Source organism: Corythoichthys intestinalis, chromosome 2, assembly GCF_030265065.1.
Source record: "Corythoichthys intestinalis isolate RoL2023-P3 chromosome 2, ASM3026506v1, whole genome shotgun sequence".
Lineage (NCBI taxonomy): Eukaryota > Metazoa > Chordata > Actinopteri > Syngnathiformes > Syngnathidae > Corythoichthys > Corythoichthys intestinalis.
Window position 1 is genome coordinate 37,863,118 of NC_080396.1, and position 21,531 is coordinate 37,884,648.

General features: G+C 39.6%; 1 protein-coding gene across 3 annotated transcripts; it reads left to right on the forward strand.

Annotated features, from left to right (window-relative positions):
* The first annotated feature begins 223 nt into the window (after positions 1–223).
* Positions 224–20,709, forward strand: xpc (xeroderma pigmentosum, complementation group C). Of its 3 annotated transcripts, XM_057830605.1 has the most exons (14): positions 224–530; positions 1,010–1,276; positions 1,348–1,444; positions 4,623–4,707; positions 4,823–4,980; positions 9,020–9,140; positions 9,220–9,309; positions 9,931–10,773; positions 10,843–11,003; positions 15,300–15,381; positions 15,841–15,972; positions 16,853–17,022; positions 19,813–19,906; positions 19,988–20,709. In XM_057830605.1, exons 1-14 carry the CDS (start codon positions 419–421, stop codon positions 20,324–20,326), a joined length of 2,751 nt encoding a protein of 916 aa, XP_057686588.1. In that variant the 5' UTR covers positions 224–418; the 3' UTR covers positions 20,327–20,709. The 3 variants fall into 3 exon arrangements, with proteins under 3 accessions (XP_057686588.1, XP_057686590.1, XP_057686591.1); XM_057830607.1 differs by lacking the exons at positions 16,853–17,022; positions 19,813–19,906; positions 19,988–20,709 and adding an exon at positions 16,133–16,841 and having other exon boundaries at positions 15,841–15,987; XM_057830608.1 differs by lacking the exons at positions 16,853–17,022; positions 19,813–19,906; positions 19,988–20,709 and adding an exon at positions 16,188–16,429.
* The last annotated feature ends 822 nt before the right edge of the window (positions 20,710–21,531 follow it).

The following is a 21,531-nucleotide window of genomic DNA, read 5'->3' on the forward strand; positions in this document are numbered from 1 at the left end:
GACTTGTGAAATGAATAAATTACACATTACAAAAGAATCACATTTAAAACATTACTTTGTGACTCTGGTAATTTCGCCTGAACAAATCGTTAAACTACGTACAAAAAAGGACTTTAAATTTGACAGTGATGTAATTCATAGTATCGCCACTAGTAGCGCACGCAAAATACAGTAGTGGAAAATGTAGACGAAGAAGATGACTATGAGGAGGGCGGTAACCGGATGTAACGCAATAAACCGCCTCCAGGCTCCCTCACGAATGGTGTCTTTTGGAGTGTAATCAAAGTGGGTTGGGAATGTTAGATAACTTCTTTTTCGTGACATTGAAGTCTTAAATTTACGCGGGGAATTACGCTTGCTCCGCTATGATTAGAAAACTTCAGTAAAGTATAAAAAGTCGGATACAAACAAAAGCAGTATGGCAAAGAGGAGTGGATGTAAGCAGACAGATGTCGGTACAAAGAATCTGAAGCAGGTGATGAAGGCAAAAAGTAGAGGGAGAAAAGTGAAAGCTGAGACAAAAGTTGCAGGTAATGCCTTACAAACAACACTGTTACATAAGAATTTCAGATTATGTATCACGTATCTTACCTTCTAATCGTGCTGTTTTGTTTTGGTGACACTACTGATACACTGTCAATAGAAAGTGCCATACAATCACGTCACAATATTTATCGTTATACTGATCCTTAAGCATGGACTTAAATGTGATTTACACTCAAATTATGCACAAGATGTTTGGCTGTGTATAGCCAATGCCACCACTTACCCGTAGGTAGCATTCCCTGGTTAATGCTCAAGGGTGTAGCACCATCCACAATATACTGATGCAATTCCATCTCATATGTTAATGATATTACGACACTGTTATGTCGTTGTACTGTTTGTTATGCCGTGTATGTTCTCTGCTATTTTTGCTCTGTTCTTTCTGTCTTCTGTGATTTCTCTCTCTCTGTCCCCAATCAACCCGTTCCTCAGTCCAAAGCTCTTCTTTATCCTATCATACCAGGTGATGCCAGTCCAGAAGAAGAGACGCTCACTAGGAGGGTCATTCAAAAGCCACGTTCAATCTCAGACCCAGGAGTTGGGAATGTCACACCGAGGAAGTCCCCCGGCATCATCATCAGCAAACACTTTGGGCCACCGCTGAAGATGGAGGACACATGCAGCAATCGCAATAATGATAAAATGACAAGCTCTGTAGCTCCAGTGACAGACATCAAAATGGAAGAAGAAGAGAGTGAGGAAGAGGAGGATGATTGGGAGGAAGTGGAAGGTGATTACAAGCCAAAATGTTGGGTTGACTTGTCCTTGTCTTTCAATTAAAACATGTTTGTGTTTTATGAGAACTGGCTGAGCCTCTGAGTACAGCAGAAACCCCAGAACCAGTCCTACCCTCTCAGCCTGTAGAGATAGAAATTGAGACCCCAGAAGTGAGAAAAAAGTAAGTACCATAATTTCTGCACTATATAATGCACTTGATTATAAGCAGCACGGCCCAAATTTCACTGAATTAAAAAAAAATCCTTATATACACCACACCTGACTATAAGCCACAAGCCGCATGTGTCCATGTCTTATAGGGACTATACAGTTTATCACTTTTTCACCCGTGACTGCCACCTCCGGTCTTTAGTAACTGCCGCTCGTGCATTGTTCGAGGATGGACATAAAGCAACGAGAATTTGGCCCATCAAATAGTGCCAGAAACAAAAACAGTTAACAGCAAATCTTAAGTGTGGTAGTAAAGTGTTTTTGCCAAGCCGCGATTAGGCGGAGGCTCGGTGTACAGGGAAAGGCACGTGTTCACCCAGAGTGGTCAACCGGAACCCTCTTTATTGCTCTTTATTGAAGGTAATAAAAAGTGCTTTTGGGCCAGTCTCAGTTAAAATGTCAGTGCTCTATGTGCTCATCAGTGGAATTAGTGGAGCATGCGTGAAGTAGAAAAGTTTAAATTAACGCAAAAAAAAAAAATCCCGTATAGTCCCTTTAATATGGGGTATTTAAAAAGAGATGTTACACAGAACATTTGACTGCTCAAGAATGTTTATTTACAAAATTAACATCAACATGCCTAGTGCATCCTCTGCATGCAGTGGCCTGTGGAAGGGGCCAGACACCAGAAGTCAGGCAGCCTGAAACCAGAAAAACAACTACATTTTCAAAGAAGAAAAATCAAATCCAATTTACCTTGAGCACTTTACTTGCAGCAGATGAAGTCCTCATAAAAGTCGCTATGGTAGCCTTAAACTGTTCTGCTGTAATGGCATCAAGCATTGGACTGAGCCTTTGTCGGCAATAAATTCATCTGAGTGTTGGTGAAAATTGCCATTCGATGCAAGCATAGCATCCTCTCGTCATAGCAAACAATGGATATCCATTCTTTTTAAAATTGTTCTATTGTTCTGGTACATAGCACTGTATGGAACCCTATTCATGTATAAAATCCCCAGTGTTTTGGATGAAATCTGATTAATCTTTGTCGGTACTAGTAGAAGCCGAGATGTGTAAACATCCATGCATCAGAGATGTCGAAGAATCCATGGTTTCACTTAAATAGTTCGTCTGTAGTGGAACCAAAGGTGTTCTTTTGACAACAATTGGTATTTACATGGAAAAAAAGCTTTCTCACAAAGTAAGTTTTGGAACGGTAAAACAAAACTCTAAGGATGCAGTTATTTTGGAGCACACAAGAACTCAAGAGGTTTGTCATAATGCAACACTCGCAGTAGTTGTTCAGAGACTTTGACTTTTTTTTTTAAGCCTGTATTATCAGGAAGTAGGTTAAATTGCAGTGAGCAGCCATTTTTAAATGCCAGAAGTGTAGCCAATCAAATGCGAATGTTTTGAAGAGTCTTCCATCGCTCGTGACATCAGATACATCCAAATTTTAATAGGCCATTGCAATGTTGCAAAGTCGTCATTTCTATAGTCGCGTACACACTGATTTTGCTCAAACAAAAATGATATCTGAAAAGGAGAATAATTTTTTTGTCCTACTCATTTCGATTGGTCCAGCTTGGTATACTTTCATTTGGTGTGGCTGTATGGTGCTCCCAGTCCGCTGCTTTGCAGTTGTGCTGCAGTCATGTAATGTATATGTAATCGTTTCATACAAGGATTTTACTCGGATAAACGACTTCAAGAAAAGGAGTAGGCACTGTCATTGACCACAGTGTTCCGCTTTTAGCTTTACGCATGAGGGTAAATACAATATTAAGAGCAAAGAAAGGCAACAAGCAAGGAGGGAAAAAAAAGCTGCTATGCGGTGATCCATTTTCCCCCACCAAAGGCTTCATTTGTATCCTCAATGGGGAAAAAAAAGGATGCGACACCTAAAGACTGTAGGGCTGTCAAACGATTAAAATTTCTAATCGAGTTAATTACAGCTTAAAAATTAATTGTAATTAATGGCAATTCAAACCATCTATAAAATATGCCATATTTTTCTGTAAATTATTGTTGGAATGGAAAGATAAGACACGAGATGGATATATACATTCAACATACGGTACATAAGTACTGTATGTGTTTATTATAACAATAAATCAACAAGATAGCATTAACATTATTGACATTCTGTTAAAGCGATCCATGGATAAAAAGACTTGTAGTTCTTAAAAGATAAATGTTAGTACAAGTTATAGAAATTTTATTTTAAAACCCCTCTTAAAGTTTTCATTTAAAAAAAAATTGTTAAATTTTCAATCAAAAAATAAACTAGTAGCTTGCCATTGTTGATGTCAATAATTACACAATGCTCACTCATGGTGCTGAAACTCATAAAATCAGTCGCACCAAAGCGCCAGCAGAGGGCGACAAAACTCCAAAAAACACAAGTAACAAGTAACATTGCACTGTGCTGTCATTTTAATCTGTTTGAGCGAGGCATTGCTTTAATTGGGTCAAATATTTAACGTGATTAATTTAAAAAAGTAATTACCGCGCGTTAACGCGATAATTTTGACAGCCCTACTAAAGAGGCATAGTACCTTAAGGGAGTCTGCGCCTATTTTATTTTAGCTTCTTATACCTGTGTTCAAGTCTTATCAGCATGTTTGTGATGTTTCCCTGCTAACATCACTAAAGTTTTGCACAAACATGACAATATTTGTCTTTCATATATAATGGTATATAATATACAGTAAATATGTAAGTATGATAAATGATTCGTCCTCAACTTGATTTTTTGCTCGATTCCGCTTATTCCTCTCCCAATGAAGGTGCTAAATTCAATAGTCGACTTGGCTCACTTGTTAGACGGCACCCTGCAACCTCTGTGGCATCCAATACATAATTTGAGAAAAGACTTATGTCCTGAACTAAAGCATTTCATTCCCGCAGCCTTCTCTGGCATTCTTACATCGTGGCTGACAGTCCGTAAATTACCTCCAACAAAACAAAAAAACTTGGCTGTATCTGACTAATTCGTTCCAAAATATCAGCACCTAGGAGTGTTTAATTTTCTATTTTATTATTTTCTCGGTTATAGTTGTAAAAAAAAAAAAAAAAATCATCTTTTACATGAAGGTCATTTATACTAAAAAAATGTCTTTATTTATTTTCATTTTAATACAGTACATAATTGTTACTGTGACTAATCATCATTTGTCATTTTCCAGGCAGAAGAAGGCTGCAGAGTTTGAGATGTATCTGAGACGGATGATGAATCGCTACAAGAAGGACTTGCTAATAGACACACACAAGGTGACCGCGTACACCCCCCCCTCCACACACATACACACACATTTCTTGGAAGCTTTCAGGTGTCCTTTGTACATTATTTATTGGTTGTTTTGGGGTTATTCTTATGCTCGCTCAGGTGCACCTCATGTGTCTGTTAGCCAGTGGGATGTTCCGGAACCGCCTGTGCAGTGAACCTGATCTGATGGCTGTTGCTTTATCGATGCTGCCAGCTCATTTTCTTGCGGTTGTCCATGAACGCAGAGACGGAAACTACCTGTCTGGGCTCCTGAAATGGTGTGTACACATTAACCATACAGTGTCTATTAAAGCCCACTTTAGATCAGGGGTCTCCAACTGCCGAGCCGCAGACCGGGACCGGTCAGTGGCGCATTTGCTACCGGGCCGCACAGAAATATTAATTTATTAACGACTGCATTCTGGCCAAATTAACTTTGGCGTATGCCCCTTAACACACCAATATCCCCGTCTACTCTAGATATAATACTACAGAATAGAATGTCGTCATTAGGCATGTGCCTGTATGAGATTTTGACGGTACGATAACGTGGGCAAAAATACCGCAGTTTTGCGGTATCACGGTATTGCAATTATAGCTCCAAAATATGTTATTTTGAGATGTGTGGGTTAAAAAAATATTTTTTTTCCATTGCACAGAATTTTTTTTTATTTTTCAGAAAATAGTTGCAAATTGGAACATGAATATATTGTTAAAATAACTTATCAAAAAAAAAAACTAATATTTTAAATAAAATTAAAATAAATATAGCTTATAGACTATACCCACAGCCACAGCTCAAGTTGCTCAAGAGTAGAGCAAGAACAAAATAATTTCTATAACAAAGTAAAAACACTTCTGAATAAATTTTTTAAAAATTCTACGTCATGACTTTTTTTTTTAAGGTGTAAAAGCTCAAGGGAAGTTTCGCCATTTTCAGCCACTGTGTCAGCTCTAGTCTACAAGCTGTCATGCCTATGTGTTAAAAAACAAAGAATTCATAAGTTTATAAGTTAGTTAAAAATGTATAAGTTAGTTTAAAGTGTAAATATTGTTGTGGAAAGGTTTCATCTAAACAAACAAAAAAAAAACATTGGGAGTGAGACCTCTCCTTGATCCAGTGAACGTGGATTTGTGCTTAGGGCAAGACCATCTTTCGCAATTAGCGATCTCTGATGCTATCCCCTTTTCCCCTTCATTCAAGCGAATCAAGCTTGTTTTCTCACTCTGCGGCTGTAACACTCGATGAAGTTGCTCTCCCAGCTAAGCCTAGGCTAACATTCGTCTTTGTAAGCTTTTAGTTAGTTTGTATATTGAATTTGAAAGGAAAATGTGTGTTTTGTTTTTGGCGAACTTTTTCATGGTGCTAATCTGTTGAAGCTACTCACACATGGAAAAATACAATTGTACAACGTTTTAAATGTATTCATTTTGTATATTCCACTTACCACGATTTGAGAGCTCAATAAATTGAAGAAAAGTACGCCTTATGTTTGGAGTATTTGTTTTTGGGTTCACTGGCTGTCTAGCCGATAGCGTCACTTTCACACACAGCAGCAAACGGAAGGGGGTGAGCGCTGCCGCGCCAAGCCACTTCTGGCTGCATTTTTGACACATGAAAAATAGCGAATACCGTACTACGGTCTGACGGAAAATTTTAGTGGTTTTGAAACCGCGACTTTTTCACACCACGGTAAACCGTGAAACCGGTAACCGGCACATGCCTAGTCGTCATAGAAATCCATTGATTGGACTGCTAGCAGTACATCGGACGGCCGTGGCGCAGTTGGTAGCTGGATTTGTCCTTGGACCGAAGGGTCAGTGGTTCGATTCCCGGCTACGACTGCCCACTGTCGAAGTGCCCTTGGGCAAGGCACTGAACCCTGATTTGCCTCCAGTGGATTGACAGCGCCTTGCATGGCAGCAGCCCCATTGGTGTGTGAATGTGTAGGTGAATAGGTAAATGTGTGCTAATGTAAAGCGCTTTGGGCATGGTAACCATGCAGATAAATGCGCTGTATAAGTACTGTCCATTTACCATCATGTTTTGTATATCTATGTGCGCTTGTCCTCGATAATGTATGACGTATAGCGGGAGCATCACATTTGTTCCTGGAAATGATTAGCCCCCCACACTAGAATGACTGAAAAACAGACCTCTTTGGACAGATTTTTTTATGGGGAAAAGGGCACCTGACGAGCCAGAAGATGAGCCTGCGACCTCGAAGAAAACAAAATTTATGCTACTTCCCAATCACTTAAGACCAACGAACTGCGAAGGAGTGGATTCGTGACCCGTATGTGAATAAACCGAGTGATTTGAGCATATCTGTGCAACAGGAATATCAGCTTGTAAAGATCGCAAATCACAGCGACCTTAAACGTACATTTGAGACAACAACTCTACCGAGGTTCTGGATTAAAGTCATTTTGGAATATCCTGACATCGCAAGGAGAGCAATGAAAACTGTGCTACAATTTCCAACATCGTATCTTTGTGAAGCGAGCTTCTCTCACTCTCCCATCTCGGGACCATCTCGTCTTAACAAAACAAGCTCAGGCCTCCCACTGATTCAGCGAGTGAGTTGTATTTTCCCATACACTTAACACGACGGGGCTAAAACAAATGTTATTTTATATTTGCTGTGTTTTTCTGCCACACAATGCCGGTGTTCTGACAAATTTGGCATGCGCGTAACATTAAAAATGACCGCGAATGCAGCGATTCCAAAGTACACACTGCAAACTTTCTTTAAAGAAAGGAATATTAACTTACGATTGCCATGTTATCTGCACAAAACAACTGCACGCAGCTCTCTTACTTAATGACTTTGCGGCGTCGTTAAGCATTAATTCACGCCATTTTCGTGTTGCACATGTATGATTATGATGTAAATAGTTTTATTAGCACCGTTGGATGACATTTAGAGTCCAACTGAATATAAAAGAGGGCTTTTTTCACCACCACATAAGCTTTGGGAGCAAAATTTTGTAAGGCTGCAAAATTTGCCAGAACACTGGTCTATGAAGAAAAAGACCCAAATCACACCGGTCCGTGGTGCAAAAAAGGTTGGGGACCCCTGCTTTAGATAACTGATGACAACTTAAGTAATGAAGATCTCATCTTAATTTCCTCACAAATTCAAAAATAAAAAAATGCTTATTATTGCTTTGAATCATCATGTTTAGGGCTGTCCCAAACGACTAATTTTCTCCCGATTAGTCAGCCGACTATTTTTACGATTAGTCGACTAATCTAATAATTAATTTTTTTTTTTTTTTTTTTTTTAAACTAATTTAGCAATGAAATTTTTGTTGACGCTTATCAATTCACAAAAAACATATTGGAACACTCAAATTACTTATTAAAGTACAAATAAACACGTAAATAACAATAATAAATCACAAATAAACAATGAGTTCAAATGCTGATAGAATTAACTAGTGTAGCATCCCGATTGAAAAGATGGTCTCTTAAACTGATGGTTTACAACTTTTATTCCATCCTTGATGTAAACACACTGTAAGAGCTACGGTACACACAAATAAAGCAACACAATTAGAAATTAACAAAAACTTTTCACCTTTTTCCTTTTAAACCTTATTTATATATCAATGAATTGCCTATATGAATTGCCTTTACCTTATTACCTTATCATTGACAATCTCTCCCTTGAGTGCAATCACTCTATATACTGTATATATTTATAACCTTTTAACCTTATTTTAACCTAATTTTCTATACCATAAAATAAACCATAACATGAAATAAACCTTTCAATTAGCATTAAGAACAATACTAATAGCACTTATAGGCCCATTGTCAATGAAACATTATTATTTAGTAAGGCGACAGCACCCTCTGGTGTACAAAAAATGAAAAAAAAAAAATTACAAACTGCGTGAAGGCGCTTGAGGTGTTTATTCACGGCCGACGTGCAGCCAAGCTTGGCATTGAAGAGACAGGACAGAAGAGTGTACTCTCCTTTGTTTCTTTGAAATAAGGCAATGTTTTGGACACTCTGGTGCGCTTTTTTTGGCTTTGTGCCGCTTCCCCCGCTTGCAAACAGAGCATCCGACATTTTAACTTTCCACGCATATATTTTTTTAACCCTTCATTAACCGTCGACGGGATGTTGTGCTCGTCGACGGATTTACGTCATCGATGACGTCGACTATGTCGACTAGTCGGGACAGCTCTAATCATGTTTATAACTTCTGTTGCCTTTAATTTCTAATAAACAAAAAGCAGGTATACCATTAAAATGTTTACAAGTGTTGAGTAAAGGGCTGTTTTTCTTTCATTGCACATCCAAGGTTTCAAGCAACTTTTACCCTTAACCCAAGTCTTCCCTATGAGGAGCGGCCAAATCCTCGTGCTCTGCTGGAAAGACGTTTTGCCAGCATCTCTGCAAAGAACCACCAGGAGATGACCCATGTAATGCACCCTCACAAGTGCAGCTGAATGATTGTTTTGTAGGAACAATGTTGGTATGTTGCTCTTGTGTTTCCTGTAGCTCTTCTTGTTGATCCTGAGGTCTCTGCAGCTATTTTGCCGCTTGGTTCTTTCTCTGCAACCCATTCCCCTCAAACCTCCACCAGCTAAGGTAACATCACCATTTTATACCGTACAATGATTGTAAATAGGCCTTCCATCTGTTTTATATACCACTTATCCTCATTAGGAACAGTCTTAATATTGCTCATGGCTTAAAGTTCTCCGTCGTAGTGACCGAAATCCGTCAGCAGGGAGTGGTAGTGGGTGGTAATGCACGACAGAATTAATGGCCTACCATTAATTTTAAAAGTACAGTATTTGAGATTGTTACAGATGTTGTTGAATTCTGTCTTGTCATGTTTTTTGTATATTACAAAGTTTGTGGTGCTTTTACAGAGGATTCAGAGGATCGGAATTTGGGTTTAATTTTTCAAAAAATCTATATATTTTTTTTTTACTAAAAAGTCAATTAAAAGCAAAAGACTTTTTTTTTCCGTATCGGATCGGGACTCTATTGGCAGATTCTCAAAATCAGGTGACTCAGACTTGGACTCTTGTGCAAAAATATACGATCGGGACATCCCCAGTTTTAATTACTTAATTTATGCTTGGAGTTTTTATACTTTTTCTCTAAAATCTTGATGACGGTGGCACTCTTTATTGATGAGCTGCTTCTGATTACCATGCCACTGAAATTGAATACTTTTGTTTAAATTTGTCTTGACACCAGGGCAAAGCAGCAACATCTTCCTCTGTCTTGCCAGCAAATACAAACCAAAGCCAGGGATCATCCAAGACTAAGTCACCGCGACAGAAAGTCTCTCCAGTCTCTAAGAGGCCAGCCGAAAGAGAAATTAGTGTCAAAGGCAGGGACCGGAAAAAAGTGAAGAGAAAAGCACTTGAGGAGGAGGAGGAAGATGGGGACGAGAAGATCGCAGCGCCAGGAGGCCCAAGACCCAAGAACTCCAAACGACGCAGCATTGCCTCAAAAGTCAGCTACAAGGAAGAGAGCAACAGTGAGCATGAGGAAGAACTTAGTGATGATGAGTTTCACGTGTCTACTGAGGAGGACAGCGAAGATTCAGAGACGGGGACTAAACCTGTCAAAAGATTGAAAGTTAAAGAACGGAGCAAAATCAAAGATAATAAAAATGACAGAACCAATACAGGCCAGAAGAAAACAAGCAGTAAAACGAAAGAAGAGGAGACTCATGAAGACAAAGACAAAGAATTGTCGAGCAGTATATCAAAGAGACCGAACGTGAAAAAGAACAATGGCGTTGGAGCTGATGAGTGGCTGGAGGTGTTTATCGATAAAACATCCACTTGGGTGTGTGTGGATGTTGTGCATGGGGTGGGAGCGCCTCACCTCTGCTCCCAGAATGCAACACGGCCAATCACGTATGTTGTAGGCGTGGATGGAGACGGCTTTGTGAAGGACCTGGGCCGTAAGTATGACTCCACCTGGATGACGTCAACCAGAAAGAGGCGAGTGGAGGAAGAGTGGTGGGAGGAGACGCTGCAGCCATTTCTGAAACCAAAAGATGAGCAGGACGTTAAGGAAGATAAGGAGGTTAGCTTTTAACGAACGAAAAATCATTTTAGGGGGATTTGAACTACGTCAATTTTTTTGCCCATTCAGATGCAGAAGAAGCTGCTTAAAAAGCCCTTGCCAATCTCCATTGGCGAGTATAAAAACCACCCACTGTATGCCTTAAAGAGGCACCTTCTCAAGTATGAAGCCATCTATCCCAACACAGCTGCGGTACTTGGATACTGCCGAGGGGAGCCTGTGTACTCCAGGTGAGAAAAAGTTTTGAGACATGTTGAATTGTAGACATCTTAAAGGGACAGACAAGAGTTGGTATAAATGACCTTAATGTAAAAAATGGTTGCTCAAAGAATGTCAATATAAAAATCAAGAATTTCTTAGAACTATGGGCATCGTTTGAAATTGAATGATTCCGGTTCCAATTCCATGTTTCGAGTCCGGTTCTGAAAGGTTCCGATTCTTTTAAGAGGCAGGGTTAAAAAATGCATTAGTTTGTATTAATGTCTTAACTTCTGGATGATTTTTAAAATTATATAAATTGAAAACTAATTCTTATTTATTATGATTATTTTATTTATTTATTTTTTTAATTGTTATCAATACAATTAATTTGACATTTATGGATTATATGAACTTCTCACAGGGCTATTTTTTTTAACTTATATATAAATATCAGTCTTTCAACTTGAATGTGATGAAGTTTCTTACCACAGGAGTGCACTTTCATAAAGATGTTTATTTTTCAAAAGCTCACGGAGAAAATACTTACACATTTTCTTTTGCCGTACATGTACCTTAGCTGGGAGCTACGATAAAGCACTAGTAAAAATTCTTCTATTGATTATAATTTGAAGATCTTTTGGCACTGTTGATTTTAACGGAGGTGAAAACTGCTGAAAGAGGGCAACTGTTTGCTAACGCCATAGAGTCATTTCGCATCTAATCCTCTATACATGTGCTAACGCTGCCGATACCGTAGTATTCTGTGCAAAGTGCAAATTTCAACACAGGCTAATTGTGAAGAAATACTCCCCCATGTCAATTTGGAATTTCCTTTTACTAACATAGATGACAGAACCCTGAGGCATAAGAAACACAGCTACTTAGAATATAATACTAACATTCAACCAAATACATGAATCCAGAACAATCAATACAAGACTAATACAATATACTGCAACTATATGTACACATATAACCAGGGGTGCACATAAGTGGTCCGCATGCGCGCATGCGTACTGGACGTAGACAAATGCGCAGGCCCTCAACAGCTTCCATACGCTTTTGCGTACCGATGGCTGACCACTGTATTTGCGGCGGACACGAGAAAATAACTTCTCAAAATTTTGAAGAGGCAGGCCACACTGAGTAATTACTTTAGTGATGGGACGAAATGAGCCGAGGTTCCGAAGCTTGTGTCGAGTAATGGGAGGGGGGTTTCCACGAAGCTTGTAGCGAGGCTCCCTTCATTTCGGCAAAACCCGGAAATGATGACGTGGGAAGCCTCGCCGTCGGCCGGCAGCCGGCTGAATCTCGTGAGTGCTTCGGAAGTGATCCAACGTTTGGCGCACATTGCAAAAACAGGACAGACTACGGTATAAATTGGTTGCAAAACGCAATGGCGATCGCCTGTTATCTCACATTTTGTGGATTTCGGGCTCCTGTACTTGTTACATCTGTGCGCAACAGTGCAACCAGTGCAATCTTTTTTCGAGCCTTGTCCTTTGCTTGCGATGGAACCTGCGCGAAAAGAGCGATCCTCCCCTGTATGGGAACATTTTGATTGCTTTCAATAAGGTAAGGGAGAAAAACTACTTTAATATAAATGTGAGTGTGTGTGTGTACCTATCTGAACCAAACATTAACAGAATGAACAATCCATTAGTGTACTGGGAGGCACAAAAGAATACCTACCCAAATTTATATAAACTGGCACTCACATGTCTCTGCACCCCAGCTTCATTTGTACCTCGTGAAAGAATATTTTCTAAAGCTGGTGAAATATTTTCCCAAAAAAAAGAAACTGTTTAAAGCCAGCCACTGTGGGAAAGCTATTATTTCTAAATAAAAATGAATAACAAATTACCCTTAGCACTTGTTGTATTTTGTTCACATACTAAATTACTAACACAAGCACATTCATATCTTTGTCTTAAGCAAATAGCCATTGAATTCTTAACAATGTTGACCTCTTGGGCTTCTAGACCACTTGATGGCGCCATAGGGTAAATGAAGCACCATGAAGCTTTGCTACATGTGCAAACCAATTGGCTCCAAAGCTTCATTGCTTCATGAGGCTTCATTTGGCCATCACTAAATTACTTCCGTGTTCCCCCACCCCCATCAAAAGACAGACAGACGACAGAGACGTCACCGGAGCTACTGAAAAAAAGGACTTTTGCTGAAAAGTGGCTACAGGAGGTACCATGGCTAGAAGCAAATGATGCTCGCACGGAAATGTTGTACAAAATGTGCCGTGAGAATCCCAATGTCGCCGATAAGAGCAGCGCATTTTATGTAGGGTCAAAGAATTTCAGCCATCCAAACTTTGAAAAGCACGAAAAAAACAGAGAGCATGTGGCAATTAAGCAAACTATCGATGTCAAACAGGACCCCCCTCGCCCTATGGACAAGTGGCGGAATAAAGGTAATGAACAGCGACATGCACTGACAAACGTGTTTTTGCTCGCATTTTACAAAGCTAAACATGCACGTTCAATGAGGTCTTATGAGGAGGATATCCCACTTTTAAAAAGGCTTGGAGTTAATGTGGGAGCCGCATAATGCCCTTTATTTTGAATTGGTGCTTCTTATTTCTTTACATTTCACTTCAAAGTAATGGCAATTTTGTTGTGCCAGTTGATGTTAATCAAGCATTAATTGTTAATATAATTAATTAAAGTTAATTGGCTCTAAGTAAAGCTTGTCATAAATTTATCGCATCAGGGGGGTCGGCTCTCAAGCTCAATGAGGACCAAGTCACATCTCCAGGTCCTCCTCTGAGAACCTGGGCAAAAAAATTATGTGCACCCCTGCATATAACCCAATGTACAACAGAAGACACATGATCGACATTAACAGGAGATAAACTTACAGAAAGGTGTATGGAGCACTATGAACACAATACAACAGCATAAATGTCTTTTAGAACTACTCCTTATTGTAGTTTGTAACTGCCTGATCTCTTGCCAAACTGTCAACCCAGTAGATGGTGGTAATTAGGAGTTGGAACCTCTTGGTACCTCACGATACGATTTGCGATACAAAGCTCACGATAACGATGATTTGACGATATGGCGACACAACGAATATTGATACATTGGTCAGGAAATCATCTAGGATAATCTACAAACAGCTAATACAAGGAAAAACAAGCTTCTGCTGTGAATTGGAATGAGTTTATCACTAGCAGACGTCCAATCCACTGGGAGGGCGGCCATCCCTCCCACTTCAAACAGATTGAACGTCTATGGCTTGTCATTTTGGGCCGTTTAACGTCATTTACCTGTTGATTTTCAGTTACTTCCTGTTGATTTTGGGGTATTTTATGGGTCACTTCCTGTTTATTTTGAGTTACAGAACAGCTTGGAATCACCCAAAATGAATAGGCAGTGACTCAAACTCAACAGGAAATGAACAGCAAGTGACCTGTGAATGCCCCGTAAATCGGACAGAATGACAGCGAATGCTCTGATTTCGAATGAACAAATGTTCATTCGAAATGAGATAATAGGTACATACTTTAGTTTCTGTCTTTTACCACCTGAGACTCAAACCCCTTTTCGATAAAACAATAAGCTCATGATGCTCGTGATCGCACTTTGTTGGTTGTTTTTAAGAGCTTCATAAACACCTTTTTCTTTTTTTAACAGCAAACGAGCCAAACTGGAACCACGTCATGCGTCACCGGAATGTGTCAGTACGCCATTACATTAATAGGAAGGGTGAAGGGTGTGACTTTAATAGGGGGGATGTTTTGGGGGGTGAAAAGTCCAGAAATGTAATTTATGTATGCACATGCCCGTATGCCCCATACACAGCCTGGAAAGAACACCTACACTAGCGCCGTCAGACAAACCTGTTTCACTTCCTTGGTTCTTTCAAGCCATAGACGGCGAATTGCGCAGTGGGTAGCCAGTGTGTTAGGAGTAGGCGGGACAATCTGAGATACTTGCATCAAATTGGCTAAAATAGTACTGGCATTTAAAAATGCTTGACAACGGTTATTTTGCATACTTTGTGGAATTATTGCCTATTATATATATTTTTTTTTTCTCCACTATTACACATCAGGATTTTTTTTTCAATTGTTAAATAAGGTTCCCTATGCTGGGATGAACTTTATCCAAATCATATCTTTCCCTTTAAGGCATTGTATTCTTCACTGGTAAACATTCACTGAAATTCTGCATTAATTGTAACATTTTTAATTTGGATGTTATTTGCTTTTTACTATATTGTTACTTTTGCAATTTCTGCCAAGCCACTAACACAGTTTCATATTCAAGAGGCAAATTTTACTAAATATCATTGTTCTTTTTTGCTAGAAACTGTGTGCACACACTACACTCAAAAGACACGTGGCTGAAAGAAGCACGGACGGTCAGAATTGGAGAGCTACCATACAAAGTGAGAGGATTTCAGAATTTATTTTAATATTGTCAAATATTTATTATTTTCATTGATGATGTGATATTCAAAAAATTAATAAGACCACCCAGTGTAAGGTTTACCAGATGCCACATTAGCCATACATTAACAACACTGATTATGAACTTTTTATGTTTTTGGAATAGTTAATACACCACTGCAAAGGAAGATCTTTTGCTAGAGTTGTATTTTAATGGTAAGAAACGTTTTATGAGTAAAATTTTGTGGTTGGTTGATTTCTGAATTCTCTGAGATGCCACTGAGTTCAAAATGTTAAAATGTCGACAGATCATTGAAGTTAAAGAGCCTGCAATGAAGCACTTTGGGATGCTTAGCCGCTTTTGGTTTATTGTGCAAAACGCTGTATGTACAGGTTTATCCTGTTCAGACTTCATTTGGATGATGAAACACTGTATGAACATTCTGTTTTAATTTCAGATGGTGAAAGGCTTCTCTAATCGTTCCCGTAAGGCTCGGATGATGACTGAGCAGAAGGATGAAAATGACCTTGCTTTATTTGGAGAATGGCAGACGGAGGTGTATCAACCCCCTATAGCTGTTGATGGAAAGGTAGCCACATACAGGGTGACCCAAAAAAAAGTTTACACTGCCATAATACAACTTAAATGCCATGTTTATTCAGCTTAGAATTAGAATTTAATCACAAATTATACATTATTGTAAAGAACATGTACAGTACACTCTATTTTTCAATGTGTCCTCCCATAAGTGTCACAACAGCCTCCAGGCGCCTGCGGAATGCTTGACAGGTCTTCTTTATGTAGGATGCAGTCATCTTTTCCCAAGATCTAACAATGGACCTCTCCAAGGCTGCCACAGAAGTTTGTGGCTTCTTACAGGCACTGTCCTCCACAGTTGCCCATATGCTATAATCCAGGGGATTGAGATCTGGACTCTGGGGTGGCCACATATCACCTTGTCAATCAACTTTTTGGTCCGCACGGATCGTCACTTCCAGACCCAGGTTTTCGTGAGGCTGTTCCAGTATCTTTCAGCTTCTTTTTAACTTTGTAGACTGCACATCTGGATATTCTCAGATTTGCTGCAATCTCAGTAGGTGTCAGACCGGCACGCAGCAATTCAGGTACAGCTAAAGTTTTCTTAATTTTCAGCAGAAGCACAGGAATTGTAGAGACGAGAGATTACCAGCTGCATTGAGTGACCTTAATGTATCACTTAACCATAACAACCCATTTAGATATGTTTCAATGGCTTTTAAACAAGCAGTCAACTGAGTGTAAACTTTTTTTTGGGTCACCCTGTAGTAATGAAAATGTTATTTATTCAAAATGTGAATAAAGCCAAAAGATGGAAAGTATACAATATGTCATACATTCATCTAAATTAAGAACTTAACTCATATTCAATCATCTGTGTAATTTATCCAATGCCATCCTTTTATTGTTATCCTTTTATTTGTTGCCTTCAGGTTCCCCGCAATGACTATGGAAACGTCTACTTGTTTAAGGCCTGTATGCTGCCAGTGGGCTGTGTTCATCTTAGGCTTTCCAACCTGCACCGGGTGGCCAAAAAGCTAAACATGGATGCTGCCCCTGCTGTTACCGGCTTTGATTTCCATGGGGGATATTCACATGCAGTGTACGATTTTTTAAAATTTACTGTAGAAAATAGAGCTGGGAAAAAATATCACCTGGCAATATATCGCGATCCTTTATGTCACGATCCGAGTATCGATACTTTTTTATGAGTAATGATATCTTAGGTACTTCTAATGTGCTGCTACAACGCAGTGCTAGCCACAAGTCAACATACTAAAGATGTTCCTATCCGATCACTCTCCGTCCTGCTGCTTTTCTTGGTCCACATTGAGCTCAAGAGTGCTTGTTAAAGTTAACGATGGGTGACAGCTGTTGAGGCTTTGATGTTGCGAGAGAAGCCTGGGAGCGCAATACTGGAAAGACGGCGCATTGTTAAGATTGTTCAAACACCTGCGGTAATGTGAGTGGCAATTCATTGCGTGTGTGTAAGTGAGCGGCTTCTCAGCAGCGTAAGCGGATTTGAGTGGACTTAATGAAGCATTTAATAAAGACAAGTATTTTTCTACGTTATTGTTTAAAAACAATTCAGTGGTACAGTAACAAGTTTAAACTATTTTTTTTTTCTGTATCACATCGGGACTCGGTGTCAAATGTGAAGTGTTTTAAACAGTTTTTGTTATATTTTGCACATGAATAGTTGCTGCAACAGTTAATGCACTTTTCTATGTAAAAAAAAAAAAAGAACACATGTCAAATGACATCTAGTTTAAACAGAGATACATGCCTCTTTTTTTTTTTTTTTTTTTTTAATAAATTTTAAAAGGCAGTATGTTGCCAAAGATAAAGTATCACAATACGAATGGGATCGCCACACAGGTATTGGGATATGGATCGGATCGTGACAAAAGTGGATCGTCCCACCCGTAGTAGAAAAAACACCTCTCTCCATACACTGTTTGAATATGAGGTTTGGTCGGGACATTTTCATATTGCTTTTTTCTGTTCAAACCTCTTCTACCTTTGTTCTCACTTGAGGATGGCATTTAGTTGTGTGTGTTCTCACTTAAGGATGGCATTTAGTTGTGTGTGTGGCTCATAATGATGGTAAGCTTCTTGTCTGGCCTCAGTTACCTTTGCTTCTGCTTTTTGTCAGTCAAAATGTGCTTTCCGCATTTGTAATAATGTCCCCTTGGATGAGCAGTACAAATCCAACTGTTAGGGTTCCACACATGTTTGCTGATAAAGCTATGTAGAGTGGAGCAAATAAGTATTTAGTCAACCACTAATTGTGCAAGTTCTCCCACTAGAAAATATTAGTGAGGCCTGTAATTGTCACCATGGGTAAACCTCAACCATGAGAGCCAGAATGTGAGAAAAAAAAAAACAGAAAATTACATTGTTTGATTTTTAAATAATTTATTTGCAAATAAAGGTGGAAAATAAGTATTTGGTCAATACCAAAAGTTCATCTCAATACATTGTTATGTACCCTTTGTTGGCAATAACGGAGGCCAAACGTTTTCTGTAACTCTTCACAAGCTTTTCACACACTGTTGCTGGTATTTTGGCCCATTCCTCCATGCAGATCTCCTCTAGAGCAGTGATGTTTTGGGTCTGTCGTTGGGCAACACCGACTTTCAACTCCCTCCACAGATTTTCTATGGGGTTGAGATCTGGAGACTGGCTAGGCCACTCCAGGACCTTGAAATGCTTCTTACGAAGCCACTCCTTTGTTGCCCTGGCTGTGTGTTTGGGATCATTGTCGTGCTGAAAGACCCAGCCATGTCTCATCTTCAATGCCCTTGCTGATAGAAGGAGATTTTCACTCACTCAAAATCTCTCGATACATTGCCCCATTCATTCTTTCCTTTACACAGATCTGTCGTCCTGGTCCCTTTGCAGAAAAACAGCCCCAAAGCATGATGTTTCCACCCCCATGCTTCACAGTGGGTATGGGACAATTCAGTATTCTTCCTCTAAACAAGAGAACATGTGTTTCTACCAAAAAGTTCAGATCATTTAAATGCTCTCTAGCGAACCGCAGATGGGCCTGGACGAGTACTTTCTTCAGCAGGGGGACACGTCTGGTAGTGCAGGATTTGAGTCCCTGGCGGCGCATTGTGTTACTGATAGTAGCCTTGTCCACTAGGTCCCCCCGTGTGGTTTTGGGATTTTTGCTCACCATTCTTGTTATCAGCCCCAAAACATCACTGCAATAGAGGAGATCTGCATGTAGGAATGGGCCAAAATACCAGCAACAGTGTGTGAAAAGCTTGTAAAGAGTTACAGAAAACGTTTGGCCTCCGTTATTGCCAACAAAGGGTACATAACAAAGTATTGAGATGAACTTTTAGTATAGACCAAATACTTATTTTCCACCATGATTTGCTAATCAATTATTTAAAAATCAAACGATGTAATTTTCTGGGTTTTTTTCACATTCTGGTTCTCATGGTTGAGGTTTACCCATGTTGATAATTACAGGCCTCACTAATATTTTCTAGTGGGAGAACTTGCACAATTAGTGGTTGACTAAATACTTATTTGCCCCACTGAATGTACAGTCATAGATACTATCATCTGTGGAAAGGTTAGTCTTCAGTTGACTTAACATGCATGTTTTTCGAATATGGAAGAAAGTACCCAGGGAAAACTAATGTCAGAATAGCTAGAAAATACAAATTGCACGCAGAAAGGCAGGGGAATGACAGGGTATTAATCTTAGCAGATCAACCTATTAGTAAGTGCGATGTGATAAATTGAGACCTTTTTCCTCATGTTTAGCAACGACATATTATTATTGGTGTGTTTTGACAAGATATCTTGGCATCAGTAATTAATAGTAAAGCATATAGTACACTTACTAATTTGGTTCTAATGTGTTTTTTAGCACGGATGGTTACATTGTGTGTGAAGAGCACGAGGAGATCCTCAGAGCTGCCTGGGAGGAAGAACAAGAGCTTCAAAAACAAAGGGACAAAGAGGTGTGTAGAGGTCCCCTTGTAGGAGTGTCATTTGAGTTTTTCATTGTTTGGTTGAATGGCCTTGTGACTTTCATTTTTCAGAAAAGAGAAAAGAGGGTGATCTCCAATTGGACTCTGCTTGTGAAGGGCCTTCTGATTAGAGAACGTCTTCAACGGCGTTATGGCAAGAAGCCCCAGGGTGCCGAGGGTCTCGTTGCTCATAATGCTGGCAAAGACAAATGTGATGGACTCTCGTCGGATGAGGGGGCAATGAGTGAGGAGGAAAATTCCAGAGCTAAAACAGCGTCAGAGACACTTGCGATGTCCTGGCCCCAAAACAGGCAAGCGAAGGAGGAAAGGGGGGGAAGTGTCAGCGGGCAGAGGACAAAGAGGGAGAGGAGAGGCAAAGAAAAACATTTGTTCCCCTTTGAGAAAGTGTGATGAGGCAGGACCTTTTACTCTGTATGTCACTTTGCATTCTTCAACTTTTCACTCCACAATGCTCTGAAACTGCTAAATACATATGTTTTATTGACTGTTAAATAAAAACACAATGAACACATTTTATATGTAGAGATTTTACTGAATAGAAAATGAAAGATGTCACCTGTATCTCTGTTTAGCATAACCACACAACATTGATTTTTACATTGGTTTAGCACTCTTGGCTTGTATTTATAAATTTGGCCTATATAAAGGAGCCAAATGCCCATCCACCATGTTTTTTCACACTTTTGTTTATCGTGCACATTTATTGTTATATCTGATGACACTTGCATTTATAGTCTTTGAGGAATTTGTTTTATATATTGTGAATACATTGAAATACGATTAAAATTAATAATGTTGAATGTTGTCTCTTTTAAAGGAATTGTATATGGTAAATTGTGGTTTTACAGCATCAAAATTTTCCATACAATCTCAGTGCTATCTTCCTAATTGTGTTCTGCCAGTTGCAATTTTCAGCCATGTTTGTTTGGGGGACTATTCGTCCCCCAGCAATCTGCAGTCGCAGAATTTTCTGATTTCACTGCCTTTTGTAGAAATTCAAGCAGTCTGCAGAATACAAGAGCAGAATATTACATTTACCTGTAATATTCATCCTGCTGCTAGATTTTACAGTAAAACAACGCCTGCCACTGGCCCTGCTCGTTACGCAAACAAATGGTATTGCTTTATCACCAAGACTTATATTTTTGAATGCTGTAATTATTTTTTCGTTAATGCAATGTTAGGCACTTTATGGTTATTTTTCTGATGCATGCACTAGGCCTATGTTTACAAACACCAGGCCAGGTATACACTTTATCTAAATATTTCCTTCAATATCACTTCTCCAAACCCATTTTTGGATAAAATGTTTTGCACTTTATAAGTAATGCTAAAATCTGCCCAAGAGTAACAAAGACATACAATACTATACCATCATCTTCCGCTTGCTCTGAGGTTGGGTCACGGGGGCAGCAGCTTTAGCAGGGAAGCCCAGACTTCACTCTCTCCAACCACTTCAACCAGCTCCTCGGGCGGGACCCCAAGGCATTCTCAGGCCAGCCGAGAGTCATAGTCTCTCCAACATGTCCTGGGTCGTCCCCGAGGCCTCACGCCGGTGGGACATGCCCGGAAAACCTGGCCGGCGAGGCGTCCAG

Bases quoted from the DNA above. Each gene is read 5' to 3' on its own strand.
- xpc (XM_057830605.1), top strand. From the start codon at position 419: ATGGCAAAGAGGAGTGGATGTAAGCAGACAGATGTCGGTACAAAGAAT. The intron at 10,774-10,842 runs GTTAGCTTTTAA...TTGCCCATTCAG, and splicing joins ACGTTAAGGAAGATAAGGAG to ATGCAGAAGAAGCTGCTTAA. The intron at 17,023-19,812 runs GTACGATTTTTT...TGTGTTTTTTAG, and splicing joins GGGGGATATTCACATGCAGT to CACGGATGGTTACATTGTGT.